Below are 22366 nucleotides of genomic sequence, written 5' to 3' on the forward strand. Positions count from 1 at the left end.
TATCACATTTCCCTTTACTTTTTTAAAATTAATTTGCATTTTGAAAATATAATGGCTTGCTCGTGCTTCTCCATTTTACACAAGTTAATTAGACGAACTGACAGTTAAACGTTGGGGTCGAGTCCAGACGCCTCCTCCAGCGAGGTGCAGCACTACTGCGGTCTCCGGTGCCGCCTGTGCCGTTCGTTCCCGGGACGTCGCGCGCGGGAAGGGCTCCCCGGGGCTCGGCACCCGGGTGCGCGGTGCTCCCGAAGCCGCCGCGGCCGGGCCAGGCGCGGGCTGGGCCGGCCCCGCCGCGCAAACGGCCCTGCGGGTGCGCCGGGATTCCAGCCCCGCGCGCCGGGATTCCAGCGGGGGGGCGGCGGCCCTTCCGGACGCCGGGCCTGGGCGGGGGCCGCGGAGTCTCCCCGCGCCGCCCCCTCTCCCGCCCGCAGCTGCCGCCGCCTTTCCGGGCGGCAGGTGAGAGGATGGAGCCGTCCCCGCCTTGCCCCGGGCCGCAGGGGCAGTCCCCGCGCGGAGCCGGGGAGGGTGCCCGCGGGCTGCGGTAGCCCCGGCCCAGCTTCGCGCCGCCCCGCTGTCGCACTCTGCCTGCCCGGGGCTCCGGCGGCGGAAGCGTCGCTGCTCGCTGCCCTCCCCCCGGCGAACCCGCGGGCGGAGGGCAGGGGGGCGGGCGCGCCGTTGTGGGCGTCTTCGTCTGGTCAGGCTGCTGGGCCCGAGGGGAGTGTCGGGCTGCGGCTCCTGTAACTGGCATCGCTTGCAGCAGAGGCTCGGGAGTTTATTTCCACTCAAGAAATAGCAGATAAGATGGTGGTCAGCTGTAGCATTATTTTTCGGTACTGGTGCTAACCACTTAACGGTAAGTTAAAGGTATATATTGATTGTACAACCCATTTTTTCGAAGTCTCCATCTGAATACACTCCAAGCCTGGAGTTTAATTTTAGATTTAAAGAATGCATGACTCCTTGAAAGGGGTGGTTTCAGCATGTGTTGTGGGTTAACCCTGGTAGGCAGCGCAGCCCCACCCAGCCACTCGCTCACTCCCCCCCGCAGTGGGATGGGGAAGAGGATTGGAAGGGCAAAAGTGAGAAAACTCGTGGGTTGAGATAAAGACAGTTTAAGCGGCAAAGCAAAGCTGCGTGCGCAAGCAAAGCAAACCAAGGAATTCATTCACTCCTTCGCATCGGCAGGCAGGTGTTCAGCCGTCTCCAGGACAGCAGGGCTCCATCACGCGTAACGGTGACTTGGGAAGACAAACACCATAATGCCACATGTCTCCCCCCTCCTCCTTCTTCCCCCAGCTTTTATTGCTGAGCATGATGTCATACGGTGTGGGATATCCCTTTGGTCAGTTGGGGTCTGCTGTCCCAGCTGTGTCCCCTGCAAACTTCTTGTGCTGCCCCGTTCCTGGGACAGGGAGATGGGGACCAGCATGAGAAACAGAGCTGGCCTTGATGCTGTGTAAGCAGTGTTCAATGATAGCTAAAACATCAGTGTGTTTTAAACACTGTTTTGGTCACAAATCTAAAACACAGCACCTTACGAGCTACTATGAAGAAAATTAACTCTGTCCCAGCTAAAACAAGTACAGCGTGAAAGACAAAAAGTTGAAATAATGATCTTTTAAATGTTGTTATGCAATTTTTATTTTGCCTGATCTATTTCTTTTCAAAGGGCGCAAAGTCTGTTTACAATAGGAGAAATTTGGCGTAGGGATGTACAGCAGGTTATAATGGACAAGTTTATGAGTGTACAGTGACAAACCAGTTATGTGTGGTTTGTCAGTGCTAATGGCGCAAATTAAGTCTATGGCAACATTATATTGGTCTGGCTTACCTTCTTTGTATTTAGAATAGAAATGGCCAGCTTAATTTTTTTAGAGCAATATTTTATGAATAGCGGAATAATACTGCCCTCAGTTTAATCCTTTAAACGGTATGCTTCCGACTTTGGATCGTGTAAGAGAGGAAGGACACTGGTGTTTCAAAGAGTCTTTCTGAAAAAGATAAACTATCAAAAGATTAGCAGCAGACAATCTAGACAAAGATGGTAAATGACTGTTAGTCTTTAGAATTTTTATTTTTATTTAAGCACCAGTTGTTGTTACTTTTGGTGAAAACCATGAGGCAGAGGATAGAGAATAACTTTTTCCAAAAATAATAAATTAATAAGGCTATTTTTTAGTGGTGGCTTTTTAGTCAGACCCTGGATAAACGAAGGATTAGGCTGTTTATTGTTCCTATACTACTGAATCTAGGGCTGCATATTAGCAACTGAAACTTTGCAGTCACCTCTTGTCAATTGTCCCCTAGATTGGGAGATAAAGTAATAAGCTGAGAGCTACCAAAAATTAAAGTCAATGTAGACATTGCAAAGATACTGAAATGAGCAGCATAAAAGGTCTTCAGCTGCCAATGCAAAGAAAACAAATTACAAAGGAAGGCCACGATGCAGAGAGCGTGTCGGGGAGATTAATAACAACCTAGGAATGAGGGTTAGAGAAAGATGACGGAAAAGAAGGTCTGAAAAGAGAAGTACAGCAAAGGTAAAAACAACATTCCAGTTGAAGGTGATACTGAATAATTTCCATTCCAAAATTCTAAGAAGACAGACAAGCTATTGAAGAACCTGTAATGGGTGTTTAATAAATGTGTCATGAGCATAGTGGTACAATGTGGCAAAAGAAAGCATGAGCGGTTCCTTGGTTTAGGGAGGAAAAAAAAAGATGATTTAAGTATACGCAAGTTAGTAAGTGCAATCTTGGTCACATACAAGGTTTTAGAGTAGACTTTTGGAAGGACTATGACAAAAGAAATAAAGAGAAATGTGATTAATTTGAGCAACCTGATCTAGTGAAAGATGTTCCTGTCCACAGCAGGGGGATTGGAACTGGATGATCTTTAAAGGCCCTGTCACAGAATCACAGAATTGTATAGGTTGGAAAAGACCTTTAAGATCAAGTCCAACCATAAACGTAACACTACCAAGACCACCACTAAACCATGTCCCTACGCACCTCAGCCAAATGTCCTTTAAATACTTCCAGGGATGGCGACTCAACCCCTTCCCTGGGCAGCCTGTTCCAGTACTTGACAACCCTTTCAGTGAAGTAAAATTTCCTAATATCCAGTCTAAACCTTCCCTGGCGCAACTTGAGGCCATTTCCTCTTCTCCTATCACTTGTTACCTGGGAGAAGAGACCGACCTCCAAAACCAAGTCCAACCCAAACCAAGTGATTCTGTGATTCTAACTGGGACAAGAGCTCTTTATTATGACCGTGCTGCAGAAGAAAACACATTGCGTAACTGTGCTTGGCTGAAAGACTGTGTAGATGTGTTAATCTTCGGCTGATGACAAGCTCAGATGTATCTGTGCAATGTGATGCATCTGCAAAAAATATAATCCTAGCATATGTTAAGAAAGAAAATTTCCAACAATGACGAGGGCTTTCTTATGTGTGATGGTATTAGAACAGCCTGCCTTGTTTAATGAAAAAGTAGTAAATACGAAGACTATGAGGTGATATGACTGCAGTCCATAAATGCAATAGGGAGGAAGGCTCTTTACTGTTAAGGGGAATACTGAAAAAGAACAAACTGGTGCAAAGTAGCCACTGATACCATTACCTAAATTTAGTATTAAAGCAAATCTGCATCATTTGTATGATGTTCTACTTGAACAGTAATTGGAATTAAAGGACACAAACCCAGAATGAATTATTGTTGTTGTTATTATTGTTATCATAAAATAAACTTTTAAATATGCTGGAAGCATATTTTTGAAGTTAAAATTTGCAAAGTACTCTCTATAGTGAGGAAATATAAGTGAAATGTTCCTAATTAATCTGACTTTATATTTTCTGACTACATATCTGTGCTGTTAATGTCAGGGGATGAAAATTCATGAGTCATGTGTTGGGAAAACCATTAATTTCATTCCTCAAATAATTACATATCTCTTTTCTTTAAGATTCTGTGTTCTGGTGTGTCTTGAGTTCTATATTATGCTCTTTTTCTCTGCTTCTAGAACCTGCTGTTGTTTCAGATCTCTCTCACAGTTCCTCATCAGAATCTGTATTTATCTATTTTAATTAGGCCTATAGTATGTTACTAAAAAATGATTGCACAAGAAATACAGATATGTAGTATATTTTTCTAGTTCTCTTTAAGTATGTGTGTGACCTGCAGATATAGCAACATGCAGGATTAATTTCCAGAAGGAAACAAGTAGTCTTAAAAAAAATCACCTGAGCACCTAGGTTTGACTTGCTTCAACAGCTCCACACTCAAGTTTGTAATTTAAATTACGTTCTTGGGAGGCAACTGTATGCTTTGCTCAAGAGAAGGAGAACTTGTTTTTCTGGTAGGTGTGGCTGCTGTTACGGACATGAAAGAATGCCAGCCATCTGAAATCAAATGTGTCGGCAAGCGTCTTAGGTATAGTACGTGCATTTTTTTCCTCAGTATTTTTCTGTATCAAACAATTCTTGCAATTTATCTTAAATATTTTTATGTTTTTATCTGGTTAGAATAAACAATTTGTAGATTATACCTTAGCATAAAATAAATGGAGGACTGAACAGAGCTTCACTCAGCTATCTGCTTTAAAAGGTACTTTTTCCTTTCCAATATTCACTGTTCAAAACACAGTTGAAAAGATTTTTTTTTTTACTGTTCATTATTTATAGTTAGCAAAAGCAGAAGAAATAACAGGTAATAAATTAACTGTATTATTTAATGTTGACGTTTTGGTATTTCTTTAGTAAAAACTATTTATTCTATAAGACTGAATAATATTTTAAGTCATAAATAGATAAAACCAAGGAAAAGATGTTAAATGTGACCTACTCTATGTTGTAAGAATGCTAAAATATATAACAACGTGGGAATAACAATGGTCAGGGGAAACTTTGTCTGACTTTAGAATATTTAATAAAAAGACTTACAAAATTTGAGTTGTTCTCAGTTACAAATTTCCAGCAGAAAGTTGTATGACAGTAGCAGGCTTTTACCATGTATTTGCAGTTCTGCTCTAAATTGTAAGGACTTTGGGGGGGACTCTCCATTCCAGGGACAGAAGAGTCAGTGCTATCTACTGCTGCTGTTCTACTTTGTGTCTAGTGTGACGTAGTGAGATTTCTGGTGCCCTATGGCTGTTCTGGTCTGTAAAGCAGTTTCTTGGTGGCTAGGAAAGACTGCTGTAAATCGTACCAGCCTTGGCAAATGGGGCACTTTAAGGGGTACGTTTTGACCATAGTTGTCCTTACTTTCCTTTTTCAGGAAAGAGCAATTTTGAAAATGTTGCACATTATTCTGAAGGCATGGGCAATTATTTTTTGCCTAAACTCAGTTGAGATTCAGAAGCTAGATTGCTGTATTCAGAAGCTAGATTTTACTGGTTGGAAAATACTGTGTTTAAGCAGAAAACCAGACCCTAGGGGAATTTTTCAAGCCAAGCAGTGAAGTCACCAGTGAATTTAGGCACCTCCAAAGTTATGAAGCTGCTGAGTATGGTATCTGGATCAAAACTCTGGATTTAGGTTCTTTCTAGTTTTGTATCTTTCTTACTTTTCTTTGAGAATGCTACTTTTCTGTTCCATCACAAAAGAATATTGAGATAGAGGATCTCAAAATAGCTTTACACAGTGTGTGAAATGTGAAAAAAAAGTATGAAATATTAGATTTAATTACTATTTTAGAATAGACTGAGTGATACGCTTTGGAAGAAATATTATTAGGTATTTAGCATGTGCATACTCTTGAAGATACTTAGATTACTAAGTACTTAAGCAAGTGATTTTATTAAGAATCTTGAGAAGTAAATGAAAGGACAAGAAATATGAGAATCTTCCAGTATCTACTACACCTATGACATTGCTACCTGTTTTCCTATAAAATATATACCTAGAAATCTGGGTCTTTTAATGGTATGATTTTTTGTCTCAGCAGCTGGCTTTATGCAGCAATGACATGCCTACTAGAAACATTTTCTTCATCTTGTGCAATAGAATCAGTTTATTCCATCTTGGCATTTTACCCCACACTTCTTGCTGGCAGTGGGGGATACTCTCTTCTACCAGTCCAGTTTTTTCTGATCTAACATGAATTTGATTAATCTGGGGCACTTTTCTTCCAAGAATCTCTGTGGAACAAGCAGGCCTTTGAAGATACTTGCTGTCACCTTACTGTTTATGGATCATATCTGGATGCCTAAAGATGAATTTGTAGAGGAAACTTTAATCTGAGCTCCACGTGCAGAAATTACTGCTTCAGAGTGCCGTGAGCTCCCTGTCAGGCATTAACACTTGCTAGCATGAGTGCTGCTGAAGACTGTGGCCATCCAGGTACTCAGGGATGCCTATCTGTTCCTGCAGCAGCAAGAATTTAAGACCTGACCCCCAAACCATTCCAACATTAATGCAGTGTGAGGAGGCCAAGATCTCTAGCAAGCATAATATGAGGCAACCTTCCCTGCAAGCCCTGCCTTGTACAGCACTAAGTAGGGTAGAGCTGCTAACTGAGAATAAGTTTTATACCCCCATAGATTTCACCTGTCTTCTGCTGAATTGTATGAATCCTCTGTATGCATTGTCTCATCTGTGGTGAACTACAAGTTGGGAATTTATACATTAGGGATTGTATCTGAACCATCATGTGCAATCCCCACGTGCCATGTTTTTTATGAACTTGATTAATTCTGTAATACATTTACTTTATATATCTGCCCCTAATTTGTCTGTGAGGAGTCCGATTGAGGTTTTTTTGTGTATGATTTACAGATACACTGTGTAGGGGAAAAAAAAAAAGCTTTTGTTTTGCTTAAAAATTACTGCCTAATTATTTAATTGGATATTCTAAAATTTGGATTATGGAAAATAAAGAACAATGGCTCCTTGTTCTCCTGTATCTAGACCTCTATCATATTCTCTCACAGAACCCTCCATGTACAGAAACTGTTCCACACATCCAACATATGGAGACATTCAGAGTGTCACATACAGTATTGTCCATCCCATAAAAGGTGTGTTCTCCAATTGATTTTTCATAAAAGCACAGTAGCTGGGTCTCTGATTAAGTCAGTGCACAGTAATAGAGATTGGCCCCCATCTTGTTTGTGAAATTCTTGAGCAATGATCATGAGTCACTATGATCTCACACTACATATTTTCTTTTCTGCAGATGCGGCAGCATAAAGTGCAAGGACAAAGAAATTTGCATCCACATTTAAATACGCTCAGAATGTTCTGTGGTGGGAAAAAATCTTACTTTGCTGCTGTTGTGTGCATTATTACTCTAACTTCAATGGTCACACTTTCTTACCTTAGGTTACAGAGACTTTCTCACCTGCCAAAAATAATGCAAGAAGGTAGCAGATGTAGAGGGAAAATTACCAATAGCACAATAACACCATTAAAAGATAACAGAACTTTTATTATATGCCCATACTTTGATGACAGAGAAAGCAAAGTCACTCGTGTGATTGGGATTGTTCACCATGAAGATGTAAAACAGCTATACTGCTGGTTCTGCTGTCAGCCCAATGGAAAAATATATGTATCAAAAGCAAACATTGATGTTCACTCAGACAGATTTGGATTCCCTTATGGTGCAGCAGATATAGTTTGTCTGGAACCCGAAAACTGCGATCCAACACATGTAGCAATTCATCAGTCTCCACATGGAAATATTGACCAGCTGCCAAGGTTTGAAATTAAAAACCGCAAGGCTGAGACCTTCTCTGTTGACTTCACCATATGCATCTCTGCCATGTTTGGAAATTACAACAATGTCTTGCAGTTTATACAGAGTATGGAGATGTACAAGATTCTTGGGGTACAGAAAGTGGTGATCTATAAGAACAACTGCAGCCATCTGATGGAGAAAGTCTTGAAGTTTTATATGGAAGAAGGAACTGTAGAGATAATTCCCTGGCCAATAAACTCACACCTCAAGGTATCTTCTAAATGGCAGTTCATGCAAGATGGAACACACATTGGCTACTATGGACAAATCACAGCTCTAAATGACTGTATATACCGTAACATGCAGAGGAGCAAGTTTGTGGTTCTTAATGATGCTGATGAAATAATTCTTCCCCTTAAGCACTCAGACTGGAAAACAATGATGAGCAGCCTTCAGGAGCAAAACCCAGGGATTGGCATTTTCCTCTTTGAGAACCATATCTTCCCAGAAAACGTATCTACTCACATGTTCAACATTTCATCCTGGAATACTGTGCCAGGTGTTAACATATTACAGCATGTTCACAGAGAGCCTGACAGGAAAGATGTAATCAATCCCAGGAAAATGATAATTGATCCACGAAAGGTGATTCAGACTTCAGTCCACTCTGTCCTACGTGCTTATGGGAACAGTGTGAATGTTCCCATGGATGTTGCCCTCGTTTATCACTGTCGGGTGCCCCTTCAAGGAAACCTTCCCAGAGAATCCCTCATCAGGGATACAGCACTGTGGAGATATAACTCATCATTAATCACGAATGTTAACAAGGTGCTATATGAAACTGTACTGTAAGCTCAAGAGTGAAACCTTGGTTATAAGGAGGGAAAGCAGAGAGCTACCCGTACGGTGGGGAGGCAGAGGATATCATTTAAAGATCATATTAAAATCACTTCCACATGAGTTCACATCTTACAGCGATTTAGGAGAAATCAGCCCTTTTTTGTACTGTACAAAGGTAAATGCATTTGATTTGTGAACTGAGACATGGTACTTTGTCAGAGTCCACAGTGACTGAGTGCTGGTTAAGAATTGGATTCCTTAGGTAACGCCTCTACTGCAGCTTTGTAAGATGTGAGAGCTGAGACATAGTGAGAAGATAGCTCTTTTACATGCCTGTAACTATGAAAGGGCGTTATCCAAGGACTAGGAAGTGACCATGCAGAAATTAGAAAGTTAATGTACCAATTTCCAGCTTTCTCCCTTTTTGTTTTCCCATCTTCATTTATGTTTTAGCTAGTACAATGAACTTGTAAACTACCTGAAGAAGGAATTAATTGATTTTTGGTTATTTGTATCTGTGAAGTACTTGGTGGATAAAAAAATACAGCTGTGCTTAGTGGTGCCTATTAAAAGATGGCTTGGGACAGCATCTCCCAGATGAAGAGCTGCATTGGCATTAACACTGTAACTCATTATAATCACAGAGGCAGGATAAGAAAACACACCAGCTGTAGCACTGGAACTGTCACTTGTTAAGAGGTATTTTTTCTTAAGGGAAATGGGAATTTGTAGCAGAGCCATGAGTCATTTAATGATACCAAGGATCAGTGCAGATGGTATTACTACTTCTGGAAAATGTAAAATGAGCTTGTTTTCAATTAAAAAAAAAAAAATCAGTATTTCTCAACCGATTCAAATAATGCAAAGGCTATAGAAGGTTTTCAACCTATGTACAAAAAATACAACTACAGTCAGTATTAAAGGTAACATTGCTTAATTCTTGCAGTTCGTATGTCACTGTTTGGTTACAAAATTTGTATGTACCAAGTTGAGTAAAAGGTAAACAAATACACTGTGAAAATAATTGAGCAAAATCTACCAGTTTCAATTGTAAAAAAATTAACCCCTTATATTCTTGGAAATAGTGTTTGTTAAAGTGGTGATGTATTGTAACACTAAACATAGCTGTTGGAGTTTTGCTGATCCAAATGACTGTTCAACTGGGTTTTTGAGACATGTAAGTTTAAGAAGAAGGGTGATCCCTCTTTTGTTACCCACAGCTGTTCTGAAGTACTTAAGCAGTAAGTGCCAAGTCATGTTGGAAAGCTTTAAAAGAGAGGCAAGGGATACAGATTGATGTCAAAGAAAAAGAGACTATTGTGAACTGAAAAGGTGGCTATTTCCAGGTGGAAAGATGGATGGACAAACAACTACTTACGATACATAATAGGCTTTTTTTTCTGGGACCTTGAAGCCTCATAACAAACTTCATTCACGAAACTCCATTCACGTTTCTTCATTCACGAAAATTAGACATCAGGTGGATTTTAGTCCTTTATGTGATGGGTAAGTTGAATTATGTTGCTTCCTTATGTAGGTGTAAGGGTACAGAAGCTGCATCTTTTCCAACCTCTATCTAAAAATAGTGCCAAGTAGTTATTAACTTCTGCTGAAAGGTCAAATGGAAAGCAAAGCAAACAAAAAACATTTGCTCACTAGTTTCACAGTTTCAGTCATATTTTTTCTGTTTGCTAAGCCCGCAGAGCTATGTGCATTGTACAGATGTGGCAAGGTATTAGAACTTTCCTATGAAGGGACGTCTGGGGGCAGTGATAGTCTGACACTTTGGTGAGTGACAGAAAGAATTGTGTGTGTGAGAGCAGGTGTGCTTTTTTAAATTTCTACACCAGAGTCGTGTTTTCATTCCTTCATCTGTTTTGCGGTGGCACATACCTATGCCCTTAAGGAGCTCTGTTATTAGTGGATTAGTATCATTAGCTAGCAAATGTCCAGGTGGAACTTTAACTTGGAAGTCTTCAAGAGACAGTCTGTAAATAACTGTTTGCTAATTGTGTTTATAATAATCATTAGCTGCTATGTAACAGGCTAAAATGTCATTTATAAAACTAAAAGGATAGAAGAGCAGTGTAGTGTGTATTGGATGCTTCTCATCATGCTTTTCTGCTTGCATACTCTGGGACAATGCAGAAAAGGAGAATTTAGAGTTCTTAATTTGTTTAAAATTTTCTGCAACTTGTGAAATACTTGTGGCAGAATCCCTTTCAAACTACTTTACAGCTTTTAACAAACCATAGTATTTGCTTCACAGTGGCAGCAGCATCTCCCAAACTCTGTATCAATAAACTCTGGCAGCTGTATTAACATCAAAGGTGCCTGCTGCAGTGGTACTATCTTGCTTGGCAAGAGGTCCAATTGAAAGCAATGGGGAACTCAACATTGGACTCAGATGTGGCCTTGAGCATGGAACAGAGTTGAAGAATCCCTTCCCTTGAACTCTTGGCGATGTACTTGTTAGTACAGCTCAGTATACAGTTAGCCTTCTTTGTCACAAGGGCATATTGCTGAATGTTGTTCAATTTGCTGTGCAACAGCATTCCCAGGCCCTTCCCTGTAAAGCTGCTTTCCATCTAGTTGGTTCCAACCTCCCTGTTGTGTGGGTGATTGTATCTCAGGTGCAGGATGGTGCATTTGCTTTGGTTAAACTTCATGAGATTTCTGTCAGCCCACTTGCCCGGTTTGTTGAGGACCCTGAGAGTAGCATTCCCTGTTCTCTTGCATATTGGCTGCTTCCCCTTCCCATGGTTTCTCCTTCCCCTCCAGATTAGTATTGTTGGAAAATTGCTGAGAGTGGACTCTGCATCATAAAGTTCACTAATAAAGTAGCTAAGCAGTTCTAGCCCCTGAAGAACACTTCTAGTAACTGGTTACCAGTTAGATTTTGTATCACTGATGACCACTCTTTGAGCTTCAGAGGCCAGCCCATTTTCCACTCATCTTGCAGTCCAAATATTCACTCCATGTTTCACTGATTTGGGTACAAGGACATTTCTGGCATGTTCCCGTCTAAACTCCTGCTGTGAAGTAATCTTTCAAAGCTAATGCAATGTTTTATAGGTGGTCCATCATCACGTGGCTCCTTTAGAGTAAGCAGAGTTACTGTACACATCATACACAGTATAGTTACTCCCACATTAAGAATGATGAGAACTGGGTTTCAAGACAAGTTATTGAAAGCTTTCTGTTTCATGTAAGTTTCCTTCACTTTTGAATGAGACAACAAAAGCTCTAAGAGATCATCATTTATGCCCCAGTCAGTGTGGTTCAAATCGAGAGCTGTGAATTTGGCTTCTGACTGATAAAATCCTTGACTACACATTTTCAAAGTAAGTTTGTGTGAATAAACGTGGAAAACCAAGTACTTAAGACTCTAGCCTTGTATTCAAGAAACACTGCTCCACTGTGACTTCATGCAATTCCTACCATGTCACTCAAATACTGATTCTTGCATATGAAAACTCCTCTTCCATTGGTGTAATTCATACTGCATACATTTGGGAACCTTGGCCTTCATTCAGTGCTACGTATGAAATTAGTTCTCCTTGGATAGTGGGAAGGAAAAAAAAGAAGTCATACTAACAATAGTAATGCCAGGCAATTTTATCTTTTCAAGGATGTGAGCCAATCTTCATGAAAACTCACATTTTCAAGTTGTGTAAAAAAAAAAAAAAAGACATTAAGGGGAGATTTTATTGTAAGGGAGGAGGGAAAACCAACCTAAAGCGTTTCTAAAGCATGTGATGTCATAGATACAGCTCCTAAGTACATGTCAAATACCACAGAAGTATGTGGATAGGTATTTGCTACTCAATAGTTAACTCGTGTACATCATGTCTCCTATGATGATCAAAGCAAAAGACCTTTTTCTACTCCTATGCTTTTCTTCAGACTTTTAATATTTTTTTTTCCCCAGAGATGTGGCATTCTCACTGTTACTTGCTCCTGCTTTCCAAATCTAGATGTAGCAACTACTTCAAGTGCATGATTATATTAACTGCAACTTTTGGAAAAAGTGAATGGCTGCTAGACATCATTTAATGTAAGAGAGTGACTCTTGCTGTAGAGATTGAATGTCATCTTCCCATTCATTATATTTCTACCTACCTGTGAACTAAGTTACATTCTCACACAAACTATAGGAAATATGGACTATAAAATACTGATCAAGCCATTCTGAGTTACCATCAGCAAATATGATGAATACTGGCAGAGGTTCTCTAAGGTTAATTGCGATGGCAAGCTCTATCAGATAGATGAAAAGTTGGCTCATTCTCACAGAGCAGAGTTCATATTGACATGTTCCTGAACTTAAACAAATTATTACTGTTAGCCTCTGATCCTAGTTAAAGGACTCATTTGATTCCTCTATTTCAAAGGCTAAGTATTTAAAGCTATCATAAGGAAAAAACATTTTGAAGAGAATGATACTGGAGAGAGAAAGGGTTTTCTATCTTCTCATTCGAGTTAAGCAGCCATGCACTGTAACCAGTATTTGCTGTTACGTATACAAAAGCCTACGGTTCTAAAATAGTAGCTTCACCTTCTGTTTCAACAACAAAAAATAGGTCAGAAGTCAGGTCAAGCACTACTTCATTTCAGACTTGATGGTGGATTTGAATGGTTTAAACTTTACAAGCTATGTTTCAGAGCCCAAACAGGTATGCTTAAACATGAGTACAGACAAAATTTCGTGGTGAATACTGTTAGCATGCTGTATTGCATTATGTCCGAAACAACCCATTCCCAAATGCCCAAATAAAAGTAAATGATTGTGCATTGCATGATGATACCATTAGGTGTGCAACTTTGGTTCATGCAAAGTCTCATTTTATGGACACACTGCTGATAGTCCATATATTCCTGAAGATTCTGCATATGTGAGCTTTTCAGCCATGTTCTTTCCATAACACCAAATGGATACTATGGTCTGGCATACTGGTGGCAAAAACCAAGCCCATATCATTTTGTCCATTTAGTCCATTTAACCAAGACATTTCACCAGCCAAAAAGCTTGAACCTCTCTTTGACTTTCTATACTCCGGTAGAGGCCAGCGGCTTATCAGTTTTTCTGTCCTCAAGTCCATTATATACAGGTATCTGTTATCAAACAGTAGAGCAAATATCTCTCCAAAGCCCAGCAAGGACACATTTGAGAAGTCAGGAGGTTTGATAACCCTAGAAGACAAGACAACATTGTTAGAAACTGTCATGATGTAGTCATGAACCTGCATTACTAAAACAAATCCATATGTGTCTATAGAAAATGTGTCTAAACTCATCATTCTGAAAGGATTTAGAAAGAACTGGATGCAAATTTTTCAAATTAAGCAACTGAACACTTTGCTGCAGTCAGGCCTGTGGTTTCAGTTCTGGCTTTGGCATTCAGGACAGATCCTTCTGAACATAAGTAAAGGTTAGGGTTTGAAAGGGATTCTGCACAGCACGAGGAAAAAAAAAAGTCTTGTTTCCAGATACACACAAAAGAGAAAATGTACTCGTGTTTTACAGTAAATTTCCATAGGGATTTCATGCCTCAATATCTTTAAATTAAGAAGTAAAACCTCTTACTATTCTTTTGACAGCTCTTTTAAAAGCTGGAAATAAACCACAGAAATGCCTTCTTGTGATAAGAAGGTAAGATAAATCATTCAAGATTGGTCCTTAACAGAATGCTGTTTTACTGACGCTTAGCGTAAGTTAAGCATTTTCATCTTAGGGAGAAATAAAAGTATTTGTTAGTTCCCCTACACCTTTAGGATATTTTTGCCTTAATAAATAAAATTTGGAACAGAAATTGAAGAGAGTAAGTTTTCCACAACTGACTGAGCATTTGATAATAGCATTACATAAAGCACAGAACTGAGGCAGAAAAATGTATGGACATGAAAATCTGTTCTCAGCAGTAAGAGAACATCTTTCTCTTTTGAAACATGGGAGGGTAAACTAAGAGGTGAAATTACTCAGTTATTCTAACTGGTAAGAAGCACTTCTTTTGGAGTAAATCTTCCTATGGTAGATAACTCTACAAATATTCGGGCCATTTCAATTAAGAGTCTGCTAACAGTTCTAAAATGCAATTTTTTTCTTTAATAAGTTACAATCTTTGATGCCACCATTTCTAACAGATATAGACTGAGATGGAAACAGACTGAGATCCTGTTTGATCCCTTACTGCAGACTGATAGATTTCACTATCATTCCACAGCATTATCGAGAATGACAGATCAGTAGTGCTATAAAGAAAAAGAGTCTTTTTAATTTCTTGCCTCATCAAAGGACCCCCAGAAATGGCCGCCTGGTTCTCTGTAGAGCAGTGTCCATGGCAACATTAACTTCTAGTCACTACAGTTTCACATTCACAACTACAGCACTGCAGTCTGATTTAAGTCTATATTGAAACTCTTCAGCTTATGGAATGAAAATATGAAAGAGGACTAGCCTGTGGCCGGAAACCAAACCAGCAATCAAATGATTCATATTAACAGTTGATAAATCAGAATTAAACCTGGCAATATGTGTAAAGAAAGATGTTTACAGAATTTTTATCAAGATTCTTTTGGCCTATGTCTTAAATAAGTTTTTAAAAGTAATATATTCTACTTCTGATTTATTTAAAGAAGGCTAAGTCTTAAACCGAAAGAGTTACCTGAGAATATCATAGCTGGCAAAGTCCCACTGGTATAATCCTAGTGCTGAACTGCACACTATATATTTACCATCAAAGTGCAGTCTGGGCTGTAGGGAGATGCTACGATCTTCAGAAACAGACAGTGTTTTTAAGCACTTGCAGTTTATTTCCCTTCCAATAGGCCAAATCTACAATTAAAACACAGTTTAAGACCATGAAACATTCACGTTATGAACTGTTACACAAATAGAGCAAGCCTCAGAGTCTCTCTATAAGCATCGGGTAAATGTGTGCATGTTTTTTCAGAAATATTTATTTCCTTTAGGTAGGAACATCAGTTCTGTAAGTGACTTGTCTTACAGTACTGTTGCAGTGTGTGTTGGTTTTAGCCTAAAAAATCCCAGTGAAAACAGGTGCTTTAAAGAATGGCAAAAAACCCAACCATCCAATTGGACAGAAATGTAACAACGTTTCAGTTATGAAGCACTTCCATAGCTACAAACTATTTACAGCACTCTCCAACCCAAAAGACCTCAACAGTAACAGTACTTGCAGGGAAGTGCTTCCCTGTCAAGTTAGCACATTAGGCATGCACTGAAAGCACTTATTTTTTGCATTATCATTGATGTAGAGCTACCATTTAAATCTAAACATGAAGGGAAGCATTGAAAAGTTAGCTTCCAAAGAGTTGCATGACTTGTATGCAACTTTACAAGCAGGGAATATGGGAGAAAATAAAGTCATGTTATTTGTAAACTTCAGCGAAGCACTCAAACATTTTATTTCCCTGGGTACCAAAATGATATGATATATGGTACAATACCTTGATTTCATACTTATCTGCACTTAGAAGAATATAATCCCCGGGACTATGCATAAGAGATTTGACTTTGCACTTCTGCAAAACTACCTGTAATTGAAGGATGTAATGATTTATGTTGATGCTGTTAAATAACCAAACTTTCATTTGCATTTTTCGCTTCATTGACAATCTGCATAGTGTAGTCTTGTACAAAGGCAATACAAATACTTTTTGCAACTGAAGGTAAACTACAGTTTACACTTTTCTTGTTCCTACTAGTGACAACTTACTGTATTAATAAGCGAAGATATGTACTTCATGTCTAGAATCACCCCCCCACCTTCCAAGTTCTGAAATACTCAGAAGAAAAATACTGTTTCTTGACTTCAGAACACTTTCCATGCTCAGATTTTGGTTATCGAGATCATTAGATTTTCTACATAATTTTTAAAGTAGCTTTCTTTCAGAACCATTGTTTTTATTCAGTCTTCAAATCAAACACTGATTCCTAGTATTATTCCAGCTACGTTGAAATAGAAATATCTTCAGTGATCTGAAAGGTTTAATTATAGCTTCTTTAAGTATTTTTTCTGCTGAAATGTTATTTTGCAGTATTTCCTGATGTTCTTCAGATTCTACACCTAGGTGCAGGGTTAGGATTAGGAAACAGAAATTTAGAACAGTTTACAAACTTATTGCAAGTAAGCGTTTTGCAAGATTAATTAAAAATCAGTATTCCCACCTTAGTGACCCATTCTGTGTGTCCAGTAAGGGTATTCAGGCACGTTCCTGTTGATAAGGCCCATACTTTCACAGTGAAGTCTGCAGAGCCGCTGACCAGAATATCAAGTTCATCATTGTAATCCACACTAAAAACTACAAGCAAAGAGGCTACTAAATAAGGAATACCAGTCTCTATGCACACATTTTTCTGTGAGTGAGACACCACCTAGGTCATATAGCCTCTAAATTAATATGCTGCTACAGCTTTAACTGTTGTTCTTGAACCGTATACGTGAATTGTTGCTCTGGATTCCTAAGCTTACACTGCAAAATTACTGATTTTTGTCCAAATTAAGAGCATGCACATCAGTGGTTCCCTTATGGTTTGATTATGGCAAAGCATAACTTCAGCTAGTTCCTATTTTAAGAGTTCTAGTAAGTCAATTCCAGCAGGATTAGTACATTTGATACATCTTATTACTCACAGGGGAACAGACCTACAGCTGAGTTGAGGATATTTTGCAGTAGAGGACAGAGAAATTAATTATGAGGGAGATGCAAATACAGATTCCCAGGTCCTATTGTGCTCTTTGCTGGAAGCTCATCTCCAGTGTGGGGATATAAAGAACTGCTACTGCCATGGGCTCTCTGCTACCTAGGGTTTGCATCTTTTTGGTAGACTGTAATAACCATGGCATTTAGTATTATTTCCATGCAACTGCAAAACACTACATGGCTAAGCTTTGGCATTATTCAAGGGCAGACAGATCTAGATCTGTTCTGGCCGCTTCCCTTTCCACCCGAAAAGGTGACTTGGGACAGAGCCTAAAAAAAAAAAAAAAAAAAGAAGCTATCGAGCTATCGTGCAAAGAGCTAACTTAAATTATAAATTGTTTGATGATGATATATATTACTTGACTGGTGAAATTACAAATTGAAAAGTTCAACACACCTGCACCAGTATGTCCTCTAAAATGCTGTGTCTTTGCTCCAGAGCTCCATTCCCAACAGGCTACCGTGTTATCAAAAGATCCTGTTACAAGCTTTTGTTCATCAAACTTCACTGCAGCACAAGTGTGTGTCTGGATACCATATATGCACTGGCCTGTGCTTACATCCCACAGTTTTGCAGACAAGTCATCTGATCCTAGAATATAAAAGAACAGGGTAATTGGAAGCAAAGAGTAAATAATATTTCCAATCCTATACTCGTCTTCCATGTTTGTCTTAAATATAGTATTTTCATGGAATCACAGAATGGTTATGGTTGGAAGGGACCTCTGGAGGTCAACTCTTCCAACTCCCGTACTCAAGCAGGGCCATGTAGAGCCAGTTGCCCAGGAGCATGATGAGACGGCTTTTGAGTATGTCCAAGGATGGACGCTCCACAATCTCCCTGGGCAACCTGTGCTCAATCACTCCTACAGTAAAAAAGTGTTTAGAGGGAACCTCCTGTGTTTCAGTTTGTGTCCACTGCCTCTTGTCCCACCACTGGGCACCACTGAAAAGAGCCTGGCTCTATCTTCTTTGCACCCTCACTTCAGGTATTTATGTACACTGATAAGATCCTCCCTGAGCCCTCTCTTCTTTAGGATAGGAAGTCCCAGCTCGCTCAGCCTTTCTTCATATGAAAGATGGTCCAGTCCCTTCATCATCTTCATGGCCCTTTGTTGGACTCTCCAGTGTGTCCATGTCTCTCTTTTACTGAGGAGCCCAGAACTGGATACAGTACTCCAGGTGTGGCCTCACCAGTGCTGAGTGGAAGGGAAGGAGCACCTCCCTCAACCTACTGGCAACACTCCTCCTAAAGCAGCCCAGGATACCGTTAGCCTTCTTTGCAGCAAGGGCACACTGGTGGCTCTTGTTCAACTTGGTGTCCACCAGGACGCCTGGGTCCTTTTCTGCCAAGCTGCTTTCCAGCTGGGTGGCCCCCATATACTGGTGCCATGGAGTTGTTCCTCCTCAGGTGCAGGGCTTTGCATTTCCCCTTGTTGAACTTTTTCTCATTAAATAGTACTTTCAAGCTGCTCGAATGGGGAATAAGCCTTAGTTTTAAGTTTCAGCACTACAGCAAAGCCTCTTGCTTTTATGTTAATTAAGCTACTAGATGTCTGGCCTTCCAGTTTCCTCATACCCTTTTAGCACCTTCCATAGATTCCAGCACCGCCTCTGATTGACAGAGTCTACTGAAAAAGACATGTGGAAGTTTTACAAGATTTACTCTCAGCTTTGCAGAGCCACTGACTATACTGCAAGCTTTAGCTGGTTTCGGGTAGGAAAGGAGTCAACCAAATCTCGAAAGACAGCAGATGAATACCAGGGCCCATCACCTGCCAGTTTCCCTTCTCTCCCCAAAGTTTCTTTTTTTTTTTTTTTTTTTTTTTAAACTCACAACAGTAAGTCCAGACTGCTGGCTTTGGAGAGCAGAATAAAACCCTGGACCCTTACACCTGTTGTTTCTCCTAGTGGTTCCATCACAACAGTGTGTCACTTTTCAGAAAGTTTTGACAATGCTGGTTCCTGTGTACTTACATTCCCTGCTGAACAGGGAAGTGAAAGACTGGCTAGAGTCTAGTTGCTGGTTTCTAGTAACCATCTTAACGTACCAACAAATGTGGGAGTACTTAGCCAGTATTCCCAGCTTATTCTATAGCATTGTCACCTCAAGTGATTGGGAAATCCTTGGACTATGCTCTGACAGCAGTTCATTGTAACTTTGTTACTATTCTTTCATACTTAAGGTTTCATATTTGTTCTGGCTGTATTTGTAAGTTCAAACTGAAATCTTGAAGTCTGCAGTCCTCAGGGAGGAAGCTGAAATTATTATTACAATGTGCAAGTCAGACTAGTAGCAAGGTTAAATCTAGTTTACAGGTCTTCATACAAGCACTTATATTAAGAACTGAAAGTGCTTACAGACTGTATCAGAGAAATTGTCTTGTTTCAAGGAAGAAGACAGACTTTTCCTGCCACACCTTGGGAGACTGCAGTGATCCCATAGGTCCCTTTAACTGGAAGTTATCCTCTAAGAGGTTAACTAACACATCTGTACTTCTCAAATGGGCTTACTAATCTGAAGCATGATACCTGCTGTTACTGTTTTTTTAACAAACAAAGAAATTGGTCTCCTTGTTTTCCTATTAAAGTGACTAATGATTTTATTAGTGTGCCAGGTGTTTTCAGAAATTGAAAAAAAAAAGTAATTTTCAATAATTTGAGAAAAAAAGTAATTTTTAATCATCATAACTGTGTTAGTGCTATGAAAATAATCTGTCTGGTACAGGAAAAGCAAGTTGTCATTAAGTGGGGGGAGGGGGGAAACCAAAGAATTATGACTCCAAGTTTTCTGTCCTTCCTACCTGTACACAGAAGTCCATCTTTATAGTAAAGTGCATATACTCTGGCACTGTGTCCAATTAAAGAGGATGTCTCAAAGGCTTCGTGGTCTTTCAGTTGCTTCATCCTTAAAATAGCCTTTAGGTAAACCTTCTTCCAATGTAGAGGATCCTGAACAGAGTCATCTATTTGCCAACCCAAGTTCTTACATGCAGTCTGCCACACCTCTGTACAGGCACTTATAACCTTATTCCACTGCTTAGAGACGAGGCAACATGTGAGTAGGGTCTGAGGATCAAGCCATTTTAACAGATAAAAACTAAGTTCCAATGGAAGAAGTTTGAGGAAGTCCCTCTTGAGGAGAATCTCTAGATTATTGGAGAGGTGCCTGAGCTGGACTGCTCCACTCAAGCTAATCAGGTGATCCAGAGTTTCATTTTTCTGCAAGTCCGTCAGAGAAAGAAATGTAATAGAAATGTTATCAAGCCATGCTTCAAAGTCCTTTTTCTCCATAAGGTTATGGAAAAATTTACCTGTGATACATCAAAATACTGTATTAGTTCCGTTCAGAAAACAATGTAAGCATCACATCTTTATTACTGGTACATCAGTATTCCAAATGGCATGTTAACACCTAGACTGAAGTGACCAAACGCATTTTAAAATATTTGTTAGGTTAGGACTAAGCACTTGCATGCACTTTGAACTATAATTTGTCCTGCATCAGACTTAGAAGTGAATTGTATGGAGCTAGTGAATGTTAGCATTCATTATGAATGTTAACATCTTTCTTGTTCTATGTTAATGCTTTCAAATTCTGAATCCAATAAGATAAGGGTTAGTTTAAGTTTTAAACCTATTATAGCAAATAAACACTGTCTTACAGTTTACTCATGGATTACACTGATAAAGGGAAGAAACCCTTTATCCTTAAAGGGAAGAAAGCAGAGTGATAAGCTAGTTACTGACAGAACTTATTCATACCTTTGTCCTGAACTATTTTAAACCCAAAGCAGGTTACTATAGTTTTTTTTAAAGAAGATGGAGATGTCTGAAAAATTGTGTTGAAGGATATGTTAGCCTTCTTTCTATTTGGCTCATGTAAAGACTGTAGATTGTGCTGGCCTAGCATCGGTTTTGACATGTTTGCACTGCTTTGACCGAAACACTTTTTTTTAACTGTGAAATTAACTGTGAAATTGAAGGTTTGAAATGCTACCTCCTGAACTGAGCAATCTGTGTGCATTTATACTATGCTGTGGCATCTCAAGTTCCTACAGTAAGCTTGGACAAGTGATTAACAAGATAAACATCGGGCAAACAGTTAAAAAGCCATAATTATTTATTTTCTCTGGAAGATCTAATTCCATTCATTAGACAACTGGCTGAATTTAATTCATAGAAGCTCCCAAACCCAAAGAATTGAGGAATCTGAGTGGGAGTCAGTAACATGTTTATTTCTATACAGCCATTTTACCTTCATAGAATAAGATCTTAGAGTACACCTCTTAACATGGCATAGTAGTACAGAGAGTACAGTCTCCACTACAAAAGGCTGCACATGGCATGCAACTGTTGATAAGAACACAAGAAGGTACTGGGTGTCAAATGCACAGAAACAGCTGCTCCTATCAAGTCACAAGTTCACATACAGTAACTTTTACTGCTGACAGCACTTACCAGCTTTCCTCAGCACATATAGTTGAGAATATATTTGCTGTTCTAACAGGCATGTGTTCTCTTTAAAAGAAACAAAAATTTCTAACAGGCTCCCTATGAATAAAAAATAGGTGAGCTCTAAGGCGTTTGTTGTATTCGGTACGTGAAGCTAATACTGAAATCAAGGGCTGCTGTGAGGCCCCGAAACCGGTGCTCAGAGCTACGTGCAGGCGGCTCTTTCCTAGGCGTCACCCAGCCAGCCCCACCGCTCCCCCCGCCCACTCCCATGTACCTCCGCACGCAAAAAGCACGGCGAGGGCTGGAGACTCGCAGCGCCGCTCTGCCGACAGCTGCCGGCGCCGCCCGCCCGAGTCCCGCGGCGCTCACCTCAGGTAGCGGCCAGGCGCGGAGCGTCCTTCGGCAGGCAGCCGCCACGGCTCGCGCGGCCCCCCAGAGCCCGGCACGGGCTGGAGCTTCCCTGCGGCCATCGCTCCCACAGCAGGACAGGTTCCCGGCACTTCCGCGGCCCAGCACCGCAACCCGCGGGCACCCGCGGCAGGAGGTCGCCCTCGGACGGGACCGGGCGCCTCAGCCACGCCCGGCGCAGGGGCCGTGGCGCGGGCCTCGCCTCGCCCCGCCCCTCCCGCGCCGGGCGAACCGGCCGGCACCCGGAGGGAAG

General features: G+C 40.4%; 2 protein-coding genes across 8 annotated transcripts; one reads left to right on the forward strand and one right to left on the reverse strand.

Annotated features, from left to right (window-relative positions):
* Positions 1-383: 383 nt before the first annotated feature.
* Positions 384-9943, forward strand: LOC142418348 (beta-1,4-galactosyltransferase galt-1-like). Of its 3 annotated transcripts, none has more exons than XR_012778253.1 (3): positions 384-856; positions 4366-4435; positions 6933-6953. XR_012778253.1 is itself a non-coding variant. In XM_075520057.1 (3 exons), the coding sequence occupies exon 3, from the start codon at positions 7178-7180 to the stop codon at positions 8531-8533; it is 1356 nt and encodes a 451-aa protein (XP_075376172.1). In that variant the 5' UTR covers positions 384-856; positions 4366-4435; the 3' UTR covers positions 8534-9943. The 3 variants fall into 3 exon arrangements, 2 of the variants coding, with proteins under 2 accessions (XP_075376172.1, XP_075376173.1); XM_075520057.1 differs by lacking the exon at positions 6933-6953 and adding an exon at positions 7178-9943; XM_075520058.1 differs by lacking the exons at positions 4366-4435; positions 6933-6953 and adding an exon at positions 7178-9943.
* On the reverse strand, positions 8399-22215 carry FBXW2 (F-box and WD repeat domain containing 2). Of its 5 annotated transcripts, none has more exons than XM_075520055.1 (7): positions 22075-22215; positions 20052-20561; positions 17645-17839; positions 16712-16845; positions 15991-16077; positions 15256-15355; positions 8399-8467 (listed from the first exon to the last, which is right to left on the reverse strand). In XM_075520055.1, exons 2-7 carry the CDS (start codon positions 20539-20541, stop codon positions 8454-8456), a joined length of 1020 nt encoding a protein of 339 aa, XP_075376170.1. In that variant the 5' UTR covers positions 20542-20561; positions 22075-22215; the 3' UTR covers positions 8399-8453. The 5 variants fall into 5 exon arrangements, with proteins under 5 accessions (XP_075376170.1, XP_075376166.1, XP_075376171.1 ...); XM_075520051.1 differs by lacking the exon at positions 8399-8467 and adding an exon at positions 12124-13714 and having other exon boundaries at positions 15186-15355; XM_075520056.1 differs by lacking the exon at positions 8399-8467 and adding an exon at positions 12124-13714 and having other exon boundaries at positions 15186-15355; positions 20052-20469; positions 22075-22206.
* Between the last annotated feature and the right edge of the window lie 151 nt (positions 22216-22366).

The sequence above is a fragment of the Mycteria americana genome, chromosome 17 (assembly GCF_035582795.1).
Source record: "Mycteria americana isolate JAX WOST 10 ecotype Jacksonville Zoo and Gardens chromosome 17, USCA_MyAme_1.0, whole genome shotgun sequence".
In the NCBI taxonomy this organism is placed as follows: domain Eukaryota; kingdom Metazoa; phylum Chordata; class Aves; order Ciconiiformes; family Ciconiidae; genus Mycteria; species Mycteria americana.